General features: G+C 50.6%; 1 protein-coding gene across 2 annotated transcripts in view; it reads left to right on the forward strand.

Annotated features, from left to right (window-relative positions):
• Window positions 1-15274, forward strand: part of ZNF608 (zinc finger protein 608) — a 103746-nt gene that overhangs the window by 42364 nt on the left and 46108 nt on the right. For both annotated transcript variants that reach the window (XM_062189242.1, XM_062189243.1), the window contains one exon: window positions 1288-1540. In XM_062189242.1, the coding sequence (XP_062045226.1) occupies window positions 1288-1540 (253 nt within the window). The remainder of the gene's footprint in view (window positions 1-1287; window positions 1541-15274) is intronic.

Genomic DNA, 15274 nt, shown 5'->3' on the forward strand with positions numbered 1-15274 from the left:
ACAGCCTCAACTGTGTAACAGGAGCATGGTTCCTCATGGACTCTCTCTGTTTTGTCTCTTCAACAAGATAAGAAGGATAACTGGGAATATAGGAACAGTAGATAGGATGGTGTTGTACTAGAATGACCTTTTGTAAGTGTCCTTTTAATATACATGATTTGTGCGCACGTGATTTGTGAGCCCAGCTGGAGATCCGTGCGGGTGTTTCGCTATGCGTAGGCCGAGTCTGTGTGCGTCACAAGGCCATAGGTAGTCTGGAGCCTTGGTGCAGAAGTGATCTGTCTGTGGCGTTCTCACAACCAGGAACCCACCAGCAGGTCACAGCCGTACTACAGCAGTCCTGGCGCTTGTGAAAGTGGGCCAGATGAATGACGGGGTTGGTTGGGGGTGTGCCTGTCGAACCTGCGTAGGCTTTGGTTGTGTGATGTCCAGACTTCTCTGCTTTCTGTAGTGAGGAACTCCTTTTGCTGCTCTCCCGGAGATAGGGGTGCCCTGGAGGTTTCATTGCACGGCGAGATCTTGTACTTGGCTCCCGTTTCTGTTTCCCAGATTGAGAGCGAGGGCCGCTGAGTGTCGGTCCCAGGTGTCAGGGAGTGTTCCAAGGATACGGGCGCTGGAGTAACTTGAGTGCTGTTGATGCCGGGCACATGCATTTATTTCCCTTCCTATGTGGACTTTGCTCAACTGTGCAGTAGAGAACTTCATTAGGACTTGACGCTGAATACCTGCTGCTAATACCCAGTTGATGTGTTTTCGTGTGTGTAATCAAGATTATATATTTTATACATTCAGCAAAGTTAATGTATTTTAGTACTGATTTAATTCATTATGATTTATAAAGTACTTTGAGAACAATTTTAGTCCATCTCTGGTACTTCAATGTCCAAGAATGTGTGTATTACTGTTGATGGGTATTTATTGGAGTTTCTCCTTTGGAAAATGTTCGTATTTTGAAAATAAGATTTCTCTACAAGCGGGAAACAGACTTGAATTCTGCCAAGTGGAATTCGTTTACATCTGCCAAGGCTAGAGGTTGTCCCCTGAGGAGTTTTAGAAGCGGGTGCTCCTGTGTTTACCTTGTTTGACATGAAAAATAAAAAATAAAAACCCCAAATGCTCATTTTTCTCTTGTGCTTTGTATTTTGGCACCCTTGAACCAGTCAAAGCGTATTATAATTGCAAATGGCATGTGGAATGGTGATATATTGTTGAAGTGATGTGAGCAGATTGCATTGAACAGAAGTCGTGGAATATAGCGCTACTGCAGTAAGCCTGTCTGTCTTTCAGGTTGACCCCCTGTTTACAGTGCCAGCACCACCGCCGCCGATTGCCAGCAGTCTCACGCCTCAGATTCTACCCTCCTACTTTTCCCCATCATCCAATATTGCAGCACCGGTTGAACAGCTTTTGGTTCGGACTCGGTCTGTGGGTGTCAATACGTGTGAAGTTGGAGTAGTCACAGAGCCAGAGTGTCTCGGGCCCTGTGAACCCGGGACCAGTGTGAATTTGGAAGGGATCGTGTGGCATGAAACAGAAGAAGGTAAATACAATTTATTTTTATCTTTTTCTCCACGCCCTCCTCCCTGATGCCTTTCTGTCTCTCTGAGGGGGATTTGGTGTTCGGTGCTCAGAGAAGAAAAGAAAGTGGATATTCTGCCGTTTGGGTTTTTGTTGAAATCAAAACTGTGTGTGTCGTCTTGTTGGTGGCTGCTGCTGTTGGGGGTGAGTGGAGTGTCCCTGAGGGAAGCTCTCCACGCCGAGCGTTAACGTGGAAGCTTTGTGAGAGGCAGGGTCGGGGCCAGCCTCCCCCGAAAAGGTGCCCTGGACACGAGCGAAGGAGGGAGGTCTCGTTTTCTCTGTGTTCCCACGCTGCGTCTTGGCACGACTGTGTTTGTGTTGTGGAGCCTCGCGTTTGCCTTCTGGATCGAGCAAGGGTTCTCGTGCGTGGTGCCAGCCATCGTCCTGATGCGCTCGTAGCTGGTTGGCGCTCAGAGCTGATGAAGCCTCGGTCAAAGGCCCAGGCCCTGGTGGAGCCGGTCATCCCCTGCGTGGCCGGGGACGCAGAACCTCTGCTGCCCTTTCGCTCAATGAAGCCGTGTGGCGAGTGCAGTCCATTAGTCACGAGAGAAAAAGGTACAGGAGAACGGTGAGGATTAATCCGTCATTGCTGCTGGAAGTATAGATCAGAGCACAGCTCGCTGTTGTCACATACAGAGTTGTTTACGGTGGCCGGGGTCGTTAACAGGCTAACAGATAATTGAAAACCAAGTACTTAGGAGAGAACTTCCTGCTCCGCTGAGGAATGGGTAGACTGGAAAAAATAAAGAAGCATGGGCCAGGGGACAGCAGTGGACAAAGGAAAACGAAGGGGGGATCTTTGTTCCCTTTAAGCCAGATTGGCTGAGGTTAAAGGAGATGGCGGTGGTCAGTATCCTGGTCATTGTGGGGTGGGGATGGGGGCAGGGAGGAAGCAAGGATGAAGGGAACAAGAAGGGTCTGAGACTCAGAGTTGTTCCTTAGTTTCCTCCCACTCACGGGGAAAAGCTGAGGGCTGAAACTCCCCGGGAGAGGGTGAGGTGTGTGCGGAAGGGGCTGGTGGACGGGAGAGCGGGCAGCGGGCAGTGGGCAGTGACTGCCGGGCAAGCCCTGGCGGAGGGGGAGTGATGCAGGACAGTGGCCGGCTGGGGAGTGAATGCAGAGAACAGAGCTGGGGGAGGAAAGCAGGCGGCGGGGTCAGTGCTCTGTTGGACGGCGGGAGGCGGCCCGGGCCGTTTCAAGATAGGAAGACAGAGTCTTCTGGAAACCTTTTGCGTTCTTTTTATTTCTTATTTTTTTGACAGGCAGAGTGGACAGTGAGAGAGAGAGACAGAGAGAAAGGTCTTCCTTTTTGCCATTGGTTCACCCTCCAATGGCCGCTGCGGCCGGCGCATCTTGCTGATCCGAAGCCAGGAGCCAGGTGCTTCTCCTGGTCTCCCATGGGGTGCAGGGCCCAAGCACTTGGGCCATCCTCCACTGCCTTCCCGGGCCATAGCAGAGAGCTGGCCTGGAAGAGGGGCAACCGGGATAGAATCCGGCGCCCCGACCGGGACTAGAACCCGGTGTGCCAGCGCCGTAAGGCGGAGGACTAGCCTGTTAAGCCACGGCGCCGGCCCGCGTTCTTAATATTACAGAAAATACACTTCCTCTTCCAGAACTGCCATAATCAGATGTAAAATGGTTTTGTAGAGCGCTTCGGGAAGAGAAAGTGAAGGCTTGATACTCCGAGAGGGAGCTGGCAAGGCAGGGCGGGGAAGCCCAGTACTCACTGGGGTGAGCTCTCTTGTGTGCTCAAAGGGAAAGGGATAGTTCCCGTGTGTTCAGGTTTTTTTCAGATACTCTGGGAAGCCATGCAGAGCAATAATGCAAACGCACATGGGGAAGAATTAATGGAGGAGGGACTGGCATTGTAGCCTTCCCATCCTGGTTGTCTGTTGAGATGCTTGCCGGTGCCAGCAGTGCCGGTTGGGGAGCAAGCTCTTGTGCTGTTGCTTGCTTTTGGGTTGTGCACAGTTTGCTTTCTCTTAGATTTTTTCCCAAAGCAGAAGTGGTGGGAAAAGGGTGTCAGGCCGATACCTTAGTGTGGAAAGTATGAAAAAGGAACCATAACACAAATAAGGTCATGGTTAATGAGTTTAGGTGCAAATTTCCAGGAAGAGAACAAGATGTGCAAAGAGTAGGGGTTGATGTTCATCGACTCTCAAGTCAGCTTTTCTGATAGCTGGGTAATGGACTCATCAGGACCACAGGCCGTCTTCCTGTGTCCCAGCATTGCCTGTCATGGGGCAGGGCTGAGGTCCAGGCTGTGACCTCCCTCCCTGGCTGGCGGATGTCAGAAAATGAGCCACAAGCTTTCTGGAGCAGCTGTGAGCCTTGGGTTATTTTTCACTTTGCCTAGGAGTCTGCTCAGTTTTGACTTTGAACCTGAGCCTCTCATAAGAGGTAGGATTATTTAGGGGAAAGAAAAAAAGAGAAACCTGTGCTTAAAAACTGTGGCGGGGCTGGCGTTGTGGCGCCGTGGGTTACACTACAGGTTGTGCAGCTGGCATTCTAGATGAGCGCTGGTTCTCGTTCTGGCTGCTCTGCCTCCAGTGCAGCTCCCTGTTAGTGTGCCTGGGAAAGCATCAGAGGATGGCCCAAGTTCTTGGGTCCCTGCCACCCCAGCGGAAGACCCAGATACAATTCGTGGCCCCTGGCTTTGGCTTGGCCTAGCCCCAGCTGTTGGCAAGCCCTGTGGGGAATGTACCAACAGATGGAAGATCTACCTCCCCCTTTCCCTCTCTTTCTCTCTGTCACTGTGCCTTTCAAATAAATACATAAATCTTAAGCCAAAGCGGGGGTTGGGGGATGGGGAGAGAAGCACTGTAGCAATCAGTGAAGTGCTGTGGTGTTGTGACTCTCTGGCCATGTGCTGCAGAGCTGCCAGTTGCTGTAATGGTGAAACGTGGCCTCACCGGTCTGCTCTATCTACCCTGTCTTCTGAAAACTCAGTCTCCTGAGTGGGATGTACCTGCTTCCGGATGCTTGCGTCCGTCCCTGTCCGTGGATGTCTCCATACGTGCTTGGAACAGACAGCCGGCGTCTGCGCGTTTTGAGCCACCGCGGCGGAGCCTTGGGCAGCCCCAGCCTCCTCTTTCCAGACTGCCTCACATTTCCAGGATCTGGAATGCGTGGATGTTTACTGCGGTGACACGAAGGGGCTGGAGCTGTTAATAGAGTTATTCTTGCTGAATAAACTAAACTTCTGACCTCCACGGAGCAGCGTGAGGGCTGGCTGGAGCAGAGGCCTGGCTCCTAAGCTGTGTGTTCCACGTGCAGCCATTTCTGAGAGCATTCTATTTGCGCTTGTTCTCAGGGCAGGGCGTCGGAAAGCCTTTGTGAGGATTTAAAAATTAAACCTACTTGACCGTTAATTTTTTCCCCTCCTTTGGGGAAAAACAAAGAAACACAGAACACACACATTTGGAGCCAGTTGTTTGGCAGAGCCTAAAGAGATGCATCTGGGGAGAAGGGAGAAGGGGAGGGGAAATGCTACAATAGTATGAGGTTTCACTAACAGAGGGCCTCAAGTCAGGCGCTTGTAAAACTGTCAGATGGCTTTGACTAATGTCCTGTAGGTTGCGTTGAGTAAAATCCCTTCCCCGGGACTTTGGGTTTGAGGCTGTTTGTAACTGCGGTATTTGCCGCAAGTCCGACTGGTCCCACGCACCCACGCCGGTGGGAAGGTAGCGTGTGTGCACGTGGCTTAAGATCCAGGAGTTGCAGGGTTCCTGCCTGCAGTCCTTGGGGGGCATGTTGAAGATTGGTGTGATTTCTCTCTCGTGGTGGTGGAGAGCTGCGAGAACAGAAGGTGACCCCTCCGTGCTATGCTTAATCGTCTGTTGTGCCGGGATTTGGGTATCGGAGGAGGGCTGGATGTTCGCGACCATCTTTTCCCCATCATTTCTGCCCATTCTGGTAGTCCGACGCACATGTGCCCAGCAATATGGCGTTCCCCTGGAAACAAACAAGTGGGTTTCCGATCACGCTTGACGTGAGAGAAAAGCTGTGAGTGCATTGGCATGTTTGCTCGTTCTCCTCTGATCTTGAAGGGGAACCCATGGAAGCAGTGATGTGTGGTACCAAATCACTCCCAGATGTTGGAAAGAATTTCCTTAGCATCTCATTCCTGACATTTGGGACACACATGCCTGTGCAGAGTTACTTGTTTGAAAGTACGACTTTCTTTCTTTCTTTCTTTCTTTTTTTTTTTTTTGAAAAAAGAAAAAGGAGCCAGAAACAGCGTGGTGTATGTAGCAGTGTTTGTGGATCCATATGTGTGGAGCTTGGCTTTGTAGCCTCTTGCCAGTGCGTTTTCCTTTTGATTTTTATTTCTCACCGAGTCCTGTCTGTTGCTGGGCTTTCTGTGGCCGTGGTGTTAGCACTGTTGTCTACTGCCTCTGTGGTGCCATGTCATTCCCAAGAGCAAGGCCTTGGGAAGGCAGCGGAAGCGAGAGAAAGAAGACCCCTACCTGCCAGCCATGGTCTTGTGGGTCCTTATTGGTGATGGAATCGTGGTTGTCAGCTCTGTGTCTGAATTGCCAGACCTTGTAAGACATCCTGACGCCAGGGCACCAGGCTTGTCATTGCCTGCGCCCAGCAACGTAGTCTCAGTTGGGTGATTTCTAATGTGCTTGCAAGGGTGAGACCTCTGTCTCTGGGTCCTTTGCAGGGTCCTTGACTTTGTCCTGTTAAGGGAGGCATGTAGATTTTTGCCTCTCTTTGCCCAAGTATGAGAGTAACAGGGATACCTGCCCTGTGGCTGTGCCTGTCAGAATGCTGTAGGGTAGTGGGCGAGCGTAGTTGTTCAGGCTCGGGGCTCAGGAGTAGTTGGGTCCAACCTGGACCCTCAACATGAACTCCACAGGGGCGTGGACGGGCTGAAGGAGCTGTGACTCAGTGCCCGCTTCCTAATGGACTCAGACGGTGGGGTGGTGCCTGCTGCACACTTCTCAAGCGAGCCAGACACTGTGCACAGCTTGATTTCTGTGAGGTCTCTGCGGATTTTTTTTTTCTTTAAAGATTTATTTATTTCCTTGAAAGAGTTACACAGAGAAGGAGAGGCAGAGAGAGAGGTTCTTCATCTGCTGGCTCACTCCCCAAGTGGCCGCAACCGCCAGCGCTGGGGCAGTCCGAAGCCAGGAGCCAGGAGCTTCTTCCAGGTCTCCCATGCGGGTGCAGGGGCCCAAGGACTTGGGCCATCTTCCACCGCTTTCCCAGGCCATAGCAGAGAGGTGGATTGGAAGTGGAGTAGCCAGGACTCGAACCGGTGCTTATATGGGATGCCGGCACTGCAGACAGCAGCCTTACCCACTGTGCCCCAGTGCCGGCCCCATCTGTGGAATTGTTTCTGAAATGGTTTAGAAACCCACAGTGGCACCTGGGGAAGTTGTTGTGTGGTGTTCAAAGACCAGTACTAAGAGAAGCAGAGTTTGCCGGGGTGACAGTGGGTATGCAGGTGGCGACTTGTGCAAGTGTGGCTGTAACGAGAAGGCTGAGCTCCAGGTACAGGGGGCCAGGCCTGCTTGTTGCCATGAGGTCCCCTACCTGATGTTCTCTGTGTTTTCCAAGGAAAGAAAAGTGGCTTGGGGAATGAAGTGTTTTCAAGGCAATTGACTGGAGAAACAAATCATTTCCTTTAGACCAAGGACGATGTTCATTCTCGTGGAACTCTTGTGCCTACGCGGTCGTCAGGGAGACGGTGTTGGAGTGTGTGGTGAAGGGCGTCCCGGCCAGCTCGTTCAAGGGCAGTGAGCCTGTGGGGTCAGGGTGGAGCTGACCACTCCGCTCCAGCAGTGTTGATCGCCGGTCAGGCCTTCAGACGGATCTGCCCTGGGAAACGTCTGCTTGATTGGAGAATGGATTACACACAGAGCTAGGCTTGCTTGGCTGGAATATGGGTCACACACAGAGCTAGGCTTGGTTGGCTTGAGCAGGCGCAGTCCTTGGGTGTCCTGAAGTGTTACTTAACAAGTGGCGTTAGCAGCTCACTTGGACTCCCAGGGGGAATGCAGCAGCCAGGGTTCTTTAATCCCACAGAACTGGGGCAGCCCTCAGGGAATGACTCCCACCATGGCTGCAGCTGGGAAGTGGCAGCAGCTGCAGGCTCGGGACTGTGAGCGTCACAGCGCACGCCTCAGCACCAGGGAGCAGTGGTGTCACCAGTCGGCTGCAGGCTGGAAGCCCGGGAGCCTGGCCCGGCCTGGAGTCCAAGGTGGAGAGCTTGGCCTTTGATACCCCGGGGCCTGGGGGTGGACGGGGTTGAGTGTGGGTGGATGGGAACCAGTGCATCTCGCGTGCACGCGTGTGTGTATATGTGTGTGTGTGTGTGTGTGAGAGAGAGAGAGAGAGAGAGAGAGCAAGCACTGTCCTTTCGACTTACTCACCTTGTCCCTGTGAAGAAGGGATTGGTGAAGACCCTTACTGTTGTACTGACTTTGAACTGAAATGACATTTCCTAACTCCGAGCAGTCTCCTTGGCTGCGGACAACAGGCATACGTGCTTTATAGCAGGTTACGGTGATAACATCCATGATATAAAAGTGTACCCGTTTCAGGTGTGCAGTGAGTGAGTGGTTTCGGTGTACTCATTGTCCTTGTGTAACCGTCACCACAATTAATTTCACAGCCCCAGAAGCTAGCCTGTTGGCGGTCACTGTCCCTCACCCCAGAGCCCTGTTTTATTGTTTCTGTGTCTTTGTCCGCGACTCTCTGTCGTCCTGTGTGTGGGCTGAGCACTTCCTTCGTGCCAGGCCTTGTGCAGGGCGTGTTTGCCAGGTAATGGCTTCCTGTATAATCCCCAGAACAAAGTCCAAACTTAGCTCGCTTCTGTTGTCTGTGCTTTTATTTTTTTTTTAAGATTTATTTATTTATTTATTTGAAAGTTAGAGTTACACAGAGAGTGGGAGAGATGGAGAGCGAGAGTGAAATCTTGAGTCTGCTGGTTCACTCCCCAAATGGCTCAGGACTGGGCCAGGCTGAAGCCAGGAGCCAGGAGCTTCTTCCAGGTCTCTCATGTGGGTGGCAGGGGCCAGCACTTGGACCATCTCCCACTGCTTTTCCCCGGCTATTGAGTAGGGATCTGGGTCAGAAGTGGAGCAGGTGAGACTCGAACTGGTGCCCTTATGTGATGCCGGTGTCGAAGGCAACATCTTTACCTGCTAAGCCTCAAAGCTGGCCTCCATCTGTGTTTTAATAAAGAAAGCTTAGAAAGATGGGGTGGACATTGTGGCACAGCAGGTTAGCCACAGCCTTGTACACATGCATCCCATATCAGAGTGCCTGGGTTTGAGTTCTGAATCCACTTCAGATCCAATTTCCTGCTCATGCACCTGGGAGGCAGTATATGATGGACCAAGTACTTGGGTCCTTATGACCCAAGTTGAACACCTGGCTAGAGTTCCGAGCTCCTGGCTTCAGCCTGGCCTGCCCTTTCTGTTGTAGGTGTTTGGGGAGTAAGCCAGCAGAGGATGGAGGATCTCTCTGTGTCTCCTTTCTCTGATCACCTGCATTAGATAGCACAGCTGCAATTGGGGGACTCTGAACTTGAACCCTCTGGGTTGAACTTCACAATCCCCTACTCAATTCTATATCTGGATATACTGGGGTCTGTCTACTACTATCCAGAAGCCCCTGTGTATTTAACATACTGCTCTTTGGAAATTGGGAATAAAAGGATGGATTAACTGGAGGGTTTTTTAGAAAAAAAAATTTATTTGAGAGCAAGAGAGATGACAGTATTAGCATTTATCAGTTCATTCCCTAAATGCCTACAACAGCTGGGACTCAGCAGGTCCAAAGCTGGGAGCCAGGAACTCAATACAGATCTCATGTGTGGATGGCAGGAGCCCAGTACGTGAGCCTTTGTCGCTGCCTCCCAGGGTGCACAGCAGCAGGAAGGTGGAGTCCTGAGTTGCAGGTGCTTTGATGTGGCACTTGGCATCTTCACGAGAGTGTCTTGACCACTGGGCTGCATGTCCAGCCCCTGGGGTTTTTATTTTTAAGCAAGGAATGGTAGGAATTTCTTTCTGGGTCTAGCTTCTGATTTTGGCAGTTGTACTTCAACCAGCTTCACATAGGTTGAAGTGCACAAACCATCTCTTCTGCTGGCCCTGCTGTGAGCTGCCCCGATGCACCCGTCACTCATGGACGTTCCCTCTTGAATCTCTGGTGCCTGCCACTGAGATGCTGCCCCACGCACATGTGTGCTGAGTGTTGGGTAAATCCATGGAGTTAAATGCTAGGCCCTTGGTTGGTGCCTGTTCAAACTTGAGTAGGGTTGCTTTGCAGTGAGGAGTCTGTTACTTTTAAGTTTCTGATGATTGAAAATACAGTTCCAGGAATCAATTTGTCGTTGACCTTTTTTAAAATTTATTTAATTTATTTGAAATATAGAGTTACAGAGAGAGGTAGAGACAGAGAGAGAGGTCTTCCATCCACTGGTTCACTCCCCAGATGGCCACAATGGCCGGAGCTGCACCGATCTGAAACCAGGAGCCAGGGGCTTCCTCTGGGTCTCCCACGTGGGTGCAGGGGCCCAAGGACTTGGGCCATCTTCTACTGCTTTCCTAGGCCATAGCAGAGAGCTGGATGTGAAGAAGAGCAGCTGGGACTAGAACCAGCGCCCATATGGAATGCCGGCGCTTCAGGCCAGGGCGTTAACCCACTGCGCCACAGTGCTGGCCCCAACCTTTTTCTTAAATGTGTTATAAAATCAGATTATTTTTAATTTCAGCTTTCAACCTTGCTATGCATTAAACTAATCAGGACAAAAAAAAGATAAAATATGTGGCATGCTATATTCTTCCCTTCAATATGGTTGTTATTTTTTTCTGATTCAATTCATAAAAGGAATACACGGCCATCGGTGCAGGAGGGAAGGTGTGGAAATTATGCACACACTCGTTGCTGCCTCCATGGAGAGCCCCTTTTTTTACCAGCATTTACTGTCAGCATGGTACACATGTTGTAATATGTTGTAACACGTGCTGTGACTGGTGAGCCCACGGTGACACGGGCTTGTCACCCAGAGTCCATTAGGGTTCCCTGTCAGTGGTACACACTGTGGGGTTTCAGGTGACTGTCGAATACCCTGGTGTCAGGCAGAGCATTGTCACTGCTCTGAGAAGTCCTCTGTGCCTGTCTGTTCCTCCCCCCTCCCATCTAACCTCCTGCAAACACTGGTTATTTATTTTTTTTCTGCTGTCCCATCCGTAGTTTTGTTCTTTCCAGAATGTCATGGTATTGGACTACATGTAGCCTTTTCACATGGACGTCTTTCACTTAGTAATACTGAAGTTTCTTCCACATCTTTCATGGTTGAGTGCTTGTTTCTTACCAGTACTGAATAATCGGTCTTCCATGGACTGGACTTTTCACGGCTTAGTTACCTGATCACCTACCGGAGGAGGACGTAATGATCGCTTCCCTGTTTGGCCGTGGGTAAAGCTGTGCGGATTTCCGTGTGGACATTTTTGCAGCTCCTTAGGTAAATACCTGGGTGCAGTTGCTGGGTCTCAGCAGCTGCTTTTATCAGAAACTTTGAAAGTGGCTTCCATCGTGGCTGCCCCTGCTTTATGCTCCTGGGGAATGAGGCTTCTTGTTCTCCATCCTTACCAGCATTTGGTGGTGGTACCAGTGTGTGTGTGTGTGTGTGTTTGCTTTTAAGATTTAGATATTTGAATGTCAGAGAGGTAGGGAGAGAGACGGAGAGGGCAAGAGATCTTCTATCTGCTGGTTTATTCCCCAGTGGCCATACTGCCCTGGGCTGGGCCAGGCTGAAGCCAGCAGCTTGGAACTCCATATGGGTCCCCCACACATGTGGGAGGGATCCAGGCATTTTGGCCATCTTCCACTGCTTTCCCAGCTACATTAGCAGGGAGCTAGATCCAAAGTGGAACAGACAGAATACGAACTGGCACGCAAATGGGATGCCAGTGTCTCAGATGGTAACTCAACACCCTACGTCACAACTGATACCACCTTCTCTTTTATTCTTGACATTTAAAACACTAACATTTCTGGGGCCCCTGTATCCACATGGGAGACCCAGAAGAAGCTCTTGGCTCCTGGCTTTTACCTGGCCCAGTCCTGGCTGTTGTAGCCATTTAGGAATTGAACCAGTGGTTGGAACATTCTCCTTTTGTCTATTTCTGTATCTTGTTCTATAACACTGCCTTTCAAATAATAAAAAAAAAAAATCTTAAAAACATACAAACTTTTCAGATGTTATTAAAATATTTCATCAAAAGCTTTTTTATTTGGTAGGAAGTATATTTTGTGTGAATCCACACCAAAGTTTAATTTAGTTTAAATTCCTCTACTGATGAGTGTTTGTATTACTTTCAACTTCTTAGGTAAGTGTAGGTAGTATTGTGTGGTATATCTTGTGTTCAAAATCTTTATTGTATTTTTTATGAATTTGAAGTTATGCTAGAATCTGTTTTTAAGAAACTGGATTGCTGAATCAAAGGTGCAAGCATTATTTATTTTTTATTATTATTATCTTTTAAAGGTTTGTTTATATATTTGAAAGGCAGAGTTACAGAGAGATTTCTCCCATCTGATGGTGCATTCCCAAGGACCGTGAGCCAGGACCCTGGAACTCCATGTTGGTCTCCAGCATGAGTGGTGGAAGTATTGCCCAACTGCTTTCCCAACGTGTTGCACTGGTTTCCACTTCCTGAGAGCACCTGTCCCACAGTCTACAGCTCTGGACCTAGGGACAGTCTGGTGCCAAAGGCGCTGAAGTTGTTAAGTGCATAGTGTGCAGTGTGTGCACCCAAGGCCCTGACCCAGTTGCAGAGCGGGAGAGACCTTCCCCTTGTCCTAGATGCCAGCATTGTTGAGTGAGAGAGAGCAGGTGTAGCAGTCCCGCTCCTGAGAGGCTGTGGGGCTGGGCTTTGCTCTGGATCACAGGGAGGTGTGCATCTCACTGCTGCTTGTGTCTGCAGTGACATATTTGAAGCTTTTCCCCATCCAAGTGAAGGAACTTAAGACACTTTTGAATGTGAGGAATTCAAATACCCTGGAGAGAGAATTAGTGTGTCAGGCTCCCCTGCTAACTGGCGGAACCTGAGCTGCATGGGTTTGTCTCCCCAGACGTCTACTCTTTGGTTCTGTTCCTTCTGAAAACGGAAAGGTAGAAGGCAGGATTCTTTTTTGTTTTATTTATTTATTTCTTTGAAAGGCGGAGTTATACAGAGAGAGAGGGAGAGACAGAGCAAGAGATCTTCCATCTGCTGGTTCACTCCCCACATGGCTAGTGACCTGGGGCTGAGCCAGGCTAGAGACAGGCACCGGTACTCCAGCCTGATCTCCCACGTGGGTGCAGGGGCCCAAGCACCCTGTCTTGGGTACTTGGGAGCATAAGCAGTGAGCTGGATCAGAAACGGAACAGCCGGAACTCGAACCAGCACTCCTGGGATGCCAGCGTCACAGGCAATGGGTCAGCCCACTCTGCCGTGACTCCAACCTCAGGACAGGATTTTTTTTAAAGAAAACTTTATTTTATTTGAGACAGATGAAGAGAAATCTCTCATCTCCGGAGTCACTCCTCAAATGTCTGCAATGTGCAGGGCTCGGCTGAGGTAGATTTGCAAGTTGGGAGCTCAGTGCAGGTCTCCCACGTGGGTGGTGGAGGCCCAACTCCTTGAGCATGGAGCTGGAATCGGCAGCAGAGCCACGACTTGAATCCTGATGCTCTGATATGGGCCATGGCTCCCCCATCCCCTTCTGTCTTAACTGCTGGGCCTAGCTCCGCCCGCACTGCACCCACAGGTCTGGACTTCCCCTGGTGACTTGTTTACCGCAGCGCGTCTGTTCTTGATGTTGTCAGGCCGTGCTGTGTGTGTCTGTGTCCCTGGCACACACATGCTCTGCCTCGCGTGTGTTTCCTGCCCTGGTTCCTGTTCCCTTGGCTTCTGTGTAGCGGGAGGAAGAATCAGGCAGGTAGTTTCTCCTGGCGCAGCATCTCCTGAAGCCTTCCCTGAGGCCCTTCCTAGCCTTTTTGTTGTCACGTAAGCTTGACCTGGCCCGAGGAAGATGAGCCCGTGGCGGGCGCAGTCCGATCTTCTCCGATCATCTCTGTGCTCTCCACAGGGAGTGCTTCCGTGGATGATCAACTCGCCCTGCTGTTGTCATGGAAAAACAGGCACACGCTCAGCAACATGACCACGGGGAGAATATTATCCCTGAACTTTGGGTTCGCACCTGGAGTGGTTGGCTTTTCCTTGCGCAGAGCCTGTGTTTATGCCTGGGTGTGGATGAATATAACTCATTATTTTAAACCCGTGCTAAAAGACAAGTCTTTGGCCTGTCATTTTGAGGTTCTGAGTGACGTGAGGACTTACATGCATGAAATGCTTCTTAAATTTAATATTCAGCAATAGTTTTTACAAAAAGACCCCAATATGTTGTTTTTAACTCCATCTTTGATAAGAAGAAGAAGAAAAAAAAAAAAACAACAAAAAACAAAACTGGCCAGCCCTTCCCAGGCCTGAGGGAGACGGCGCTGTGGCTTCTCCTGGCAGGGCCTTGCCTGTCGGCGTGCACACTTGGTGTGGTGGTGTGGGGATGGGGGCTACATCCTCACGTCGAGGAAAGCTTTGGAAATGACTCAGGGTGGAAGGGTCGGCTGAGAAAGCTGAGCGGGTCGCACTTTGCCCATGGACAGAACCGACCCAGCCAGCTTTCCCCTGCTTCCTGTGCCCCAGGAGCAGCCCCAGCCACCCTCGAGGGTGCGAGTCCCCGGCAGCCCACGGTGGCTGCTGCTTGCATATTCAGGGCAGTTTCCTGACCACGCACACGTGGCGGGAGGCACTGACCTGGCGCTCTCTGACCCTGACTCCTGCGGGGCTGCAGCCCGGCCAGGAGGCCATCCACTGGGAGCTGGGACAACCTTTGTAGCTAAGCACTGGCACCACACTGGGCTCCGCTCTTCTTCCTAGATCCCTGCCTGGTAGGGCGCCTGAATGGCATTGCAACCTTCACCTCGAGTTCTAGAAATCAAACGGGAAGCTCTGGGTTGACAGTGGGACAGGTGACCAAATGGGATTCAGCGAGCCCAGGGTCAACTTGTGTGTCTTGGAGAGAGGGAAGAGTGGTGTGGTGTTTACTGTGGGTGTCAGGGATTGTCAGGGAGCCTGGTCTGTGAGTTTCCGCCAGTGCGGCTTGTTACGGTTCAGTGTCTGGTGTCATTCTCCCATTTATTTCCTTCTCATCGTTAATGAAAAGTGACAAGAGGCTAGCAGGAGTGCCAGTCAGTCGGTGAGCCTAGTGAGACAGATTAGAACTCAAAATGCAAACAGTGAAATTACATGGTGCCCCAGGCCTTTCTTGCATTGCACGTAGACTTAGTACCTGATTTGGATCTGGGAATGGAGTGCGTGATCTCAAGGGACACTATGTGATGATTGGTGCACACGACAGGTGCTGTGCCTTTATGTGCCCGCCCCTTGATAACTATGCAGGAGGTACATTTTATGTTTTATGCAAAATACTGTGTTTACTAAGACCTTCTGGAAGGCTGAGATTGCCCAATGCAAGAAGCATCTGTAATGCTGTGATTCAAGATTATCGTTGATCCTTTAGGTTGCAGTATTCTGTTGGCTCCATTTAGTGCCTGTAAAAACACAAATTGGGGGAGGTGCTGTAGCATAGTGGGTAAAGTGGAGCCAGCATCCCATATGAGATGCCCCAC

This window comes from Lepus europaeus, chromosome 4 (assembly GCF_033115175.1).
Source record: "Lepus europaeus isolate LE1 chromosome 4, mLepTim1.pri, whole genome shotgun sequence".
Classification (NCBI taxonomy): Eukaryota; Metazoa; Chordata; class Mammalia; order Lagomorpha; family Leporidae; genus Lepus; species Lepus europaeus.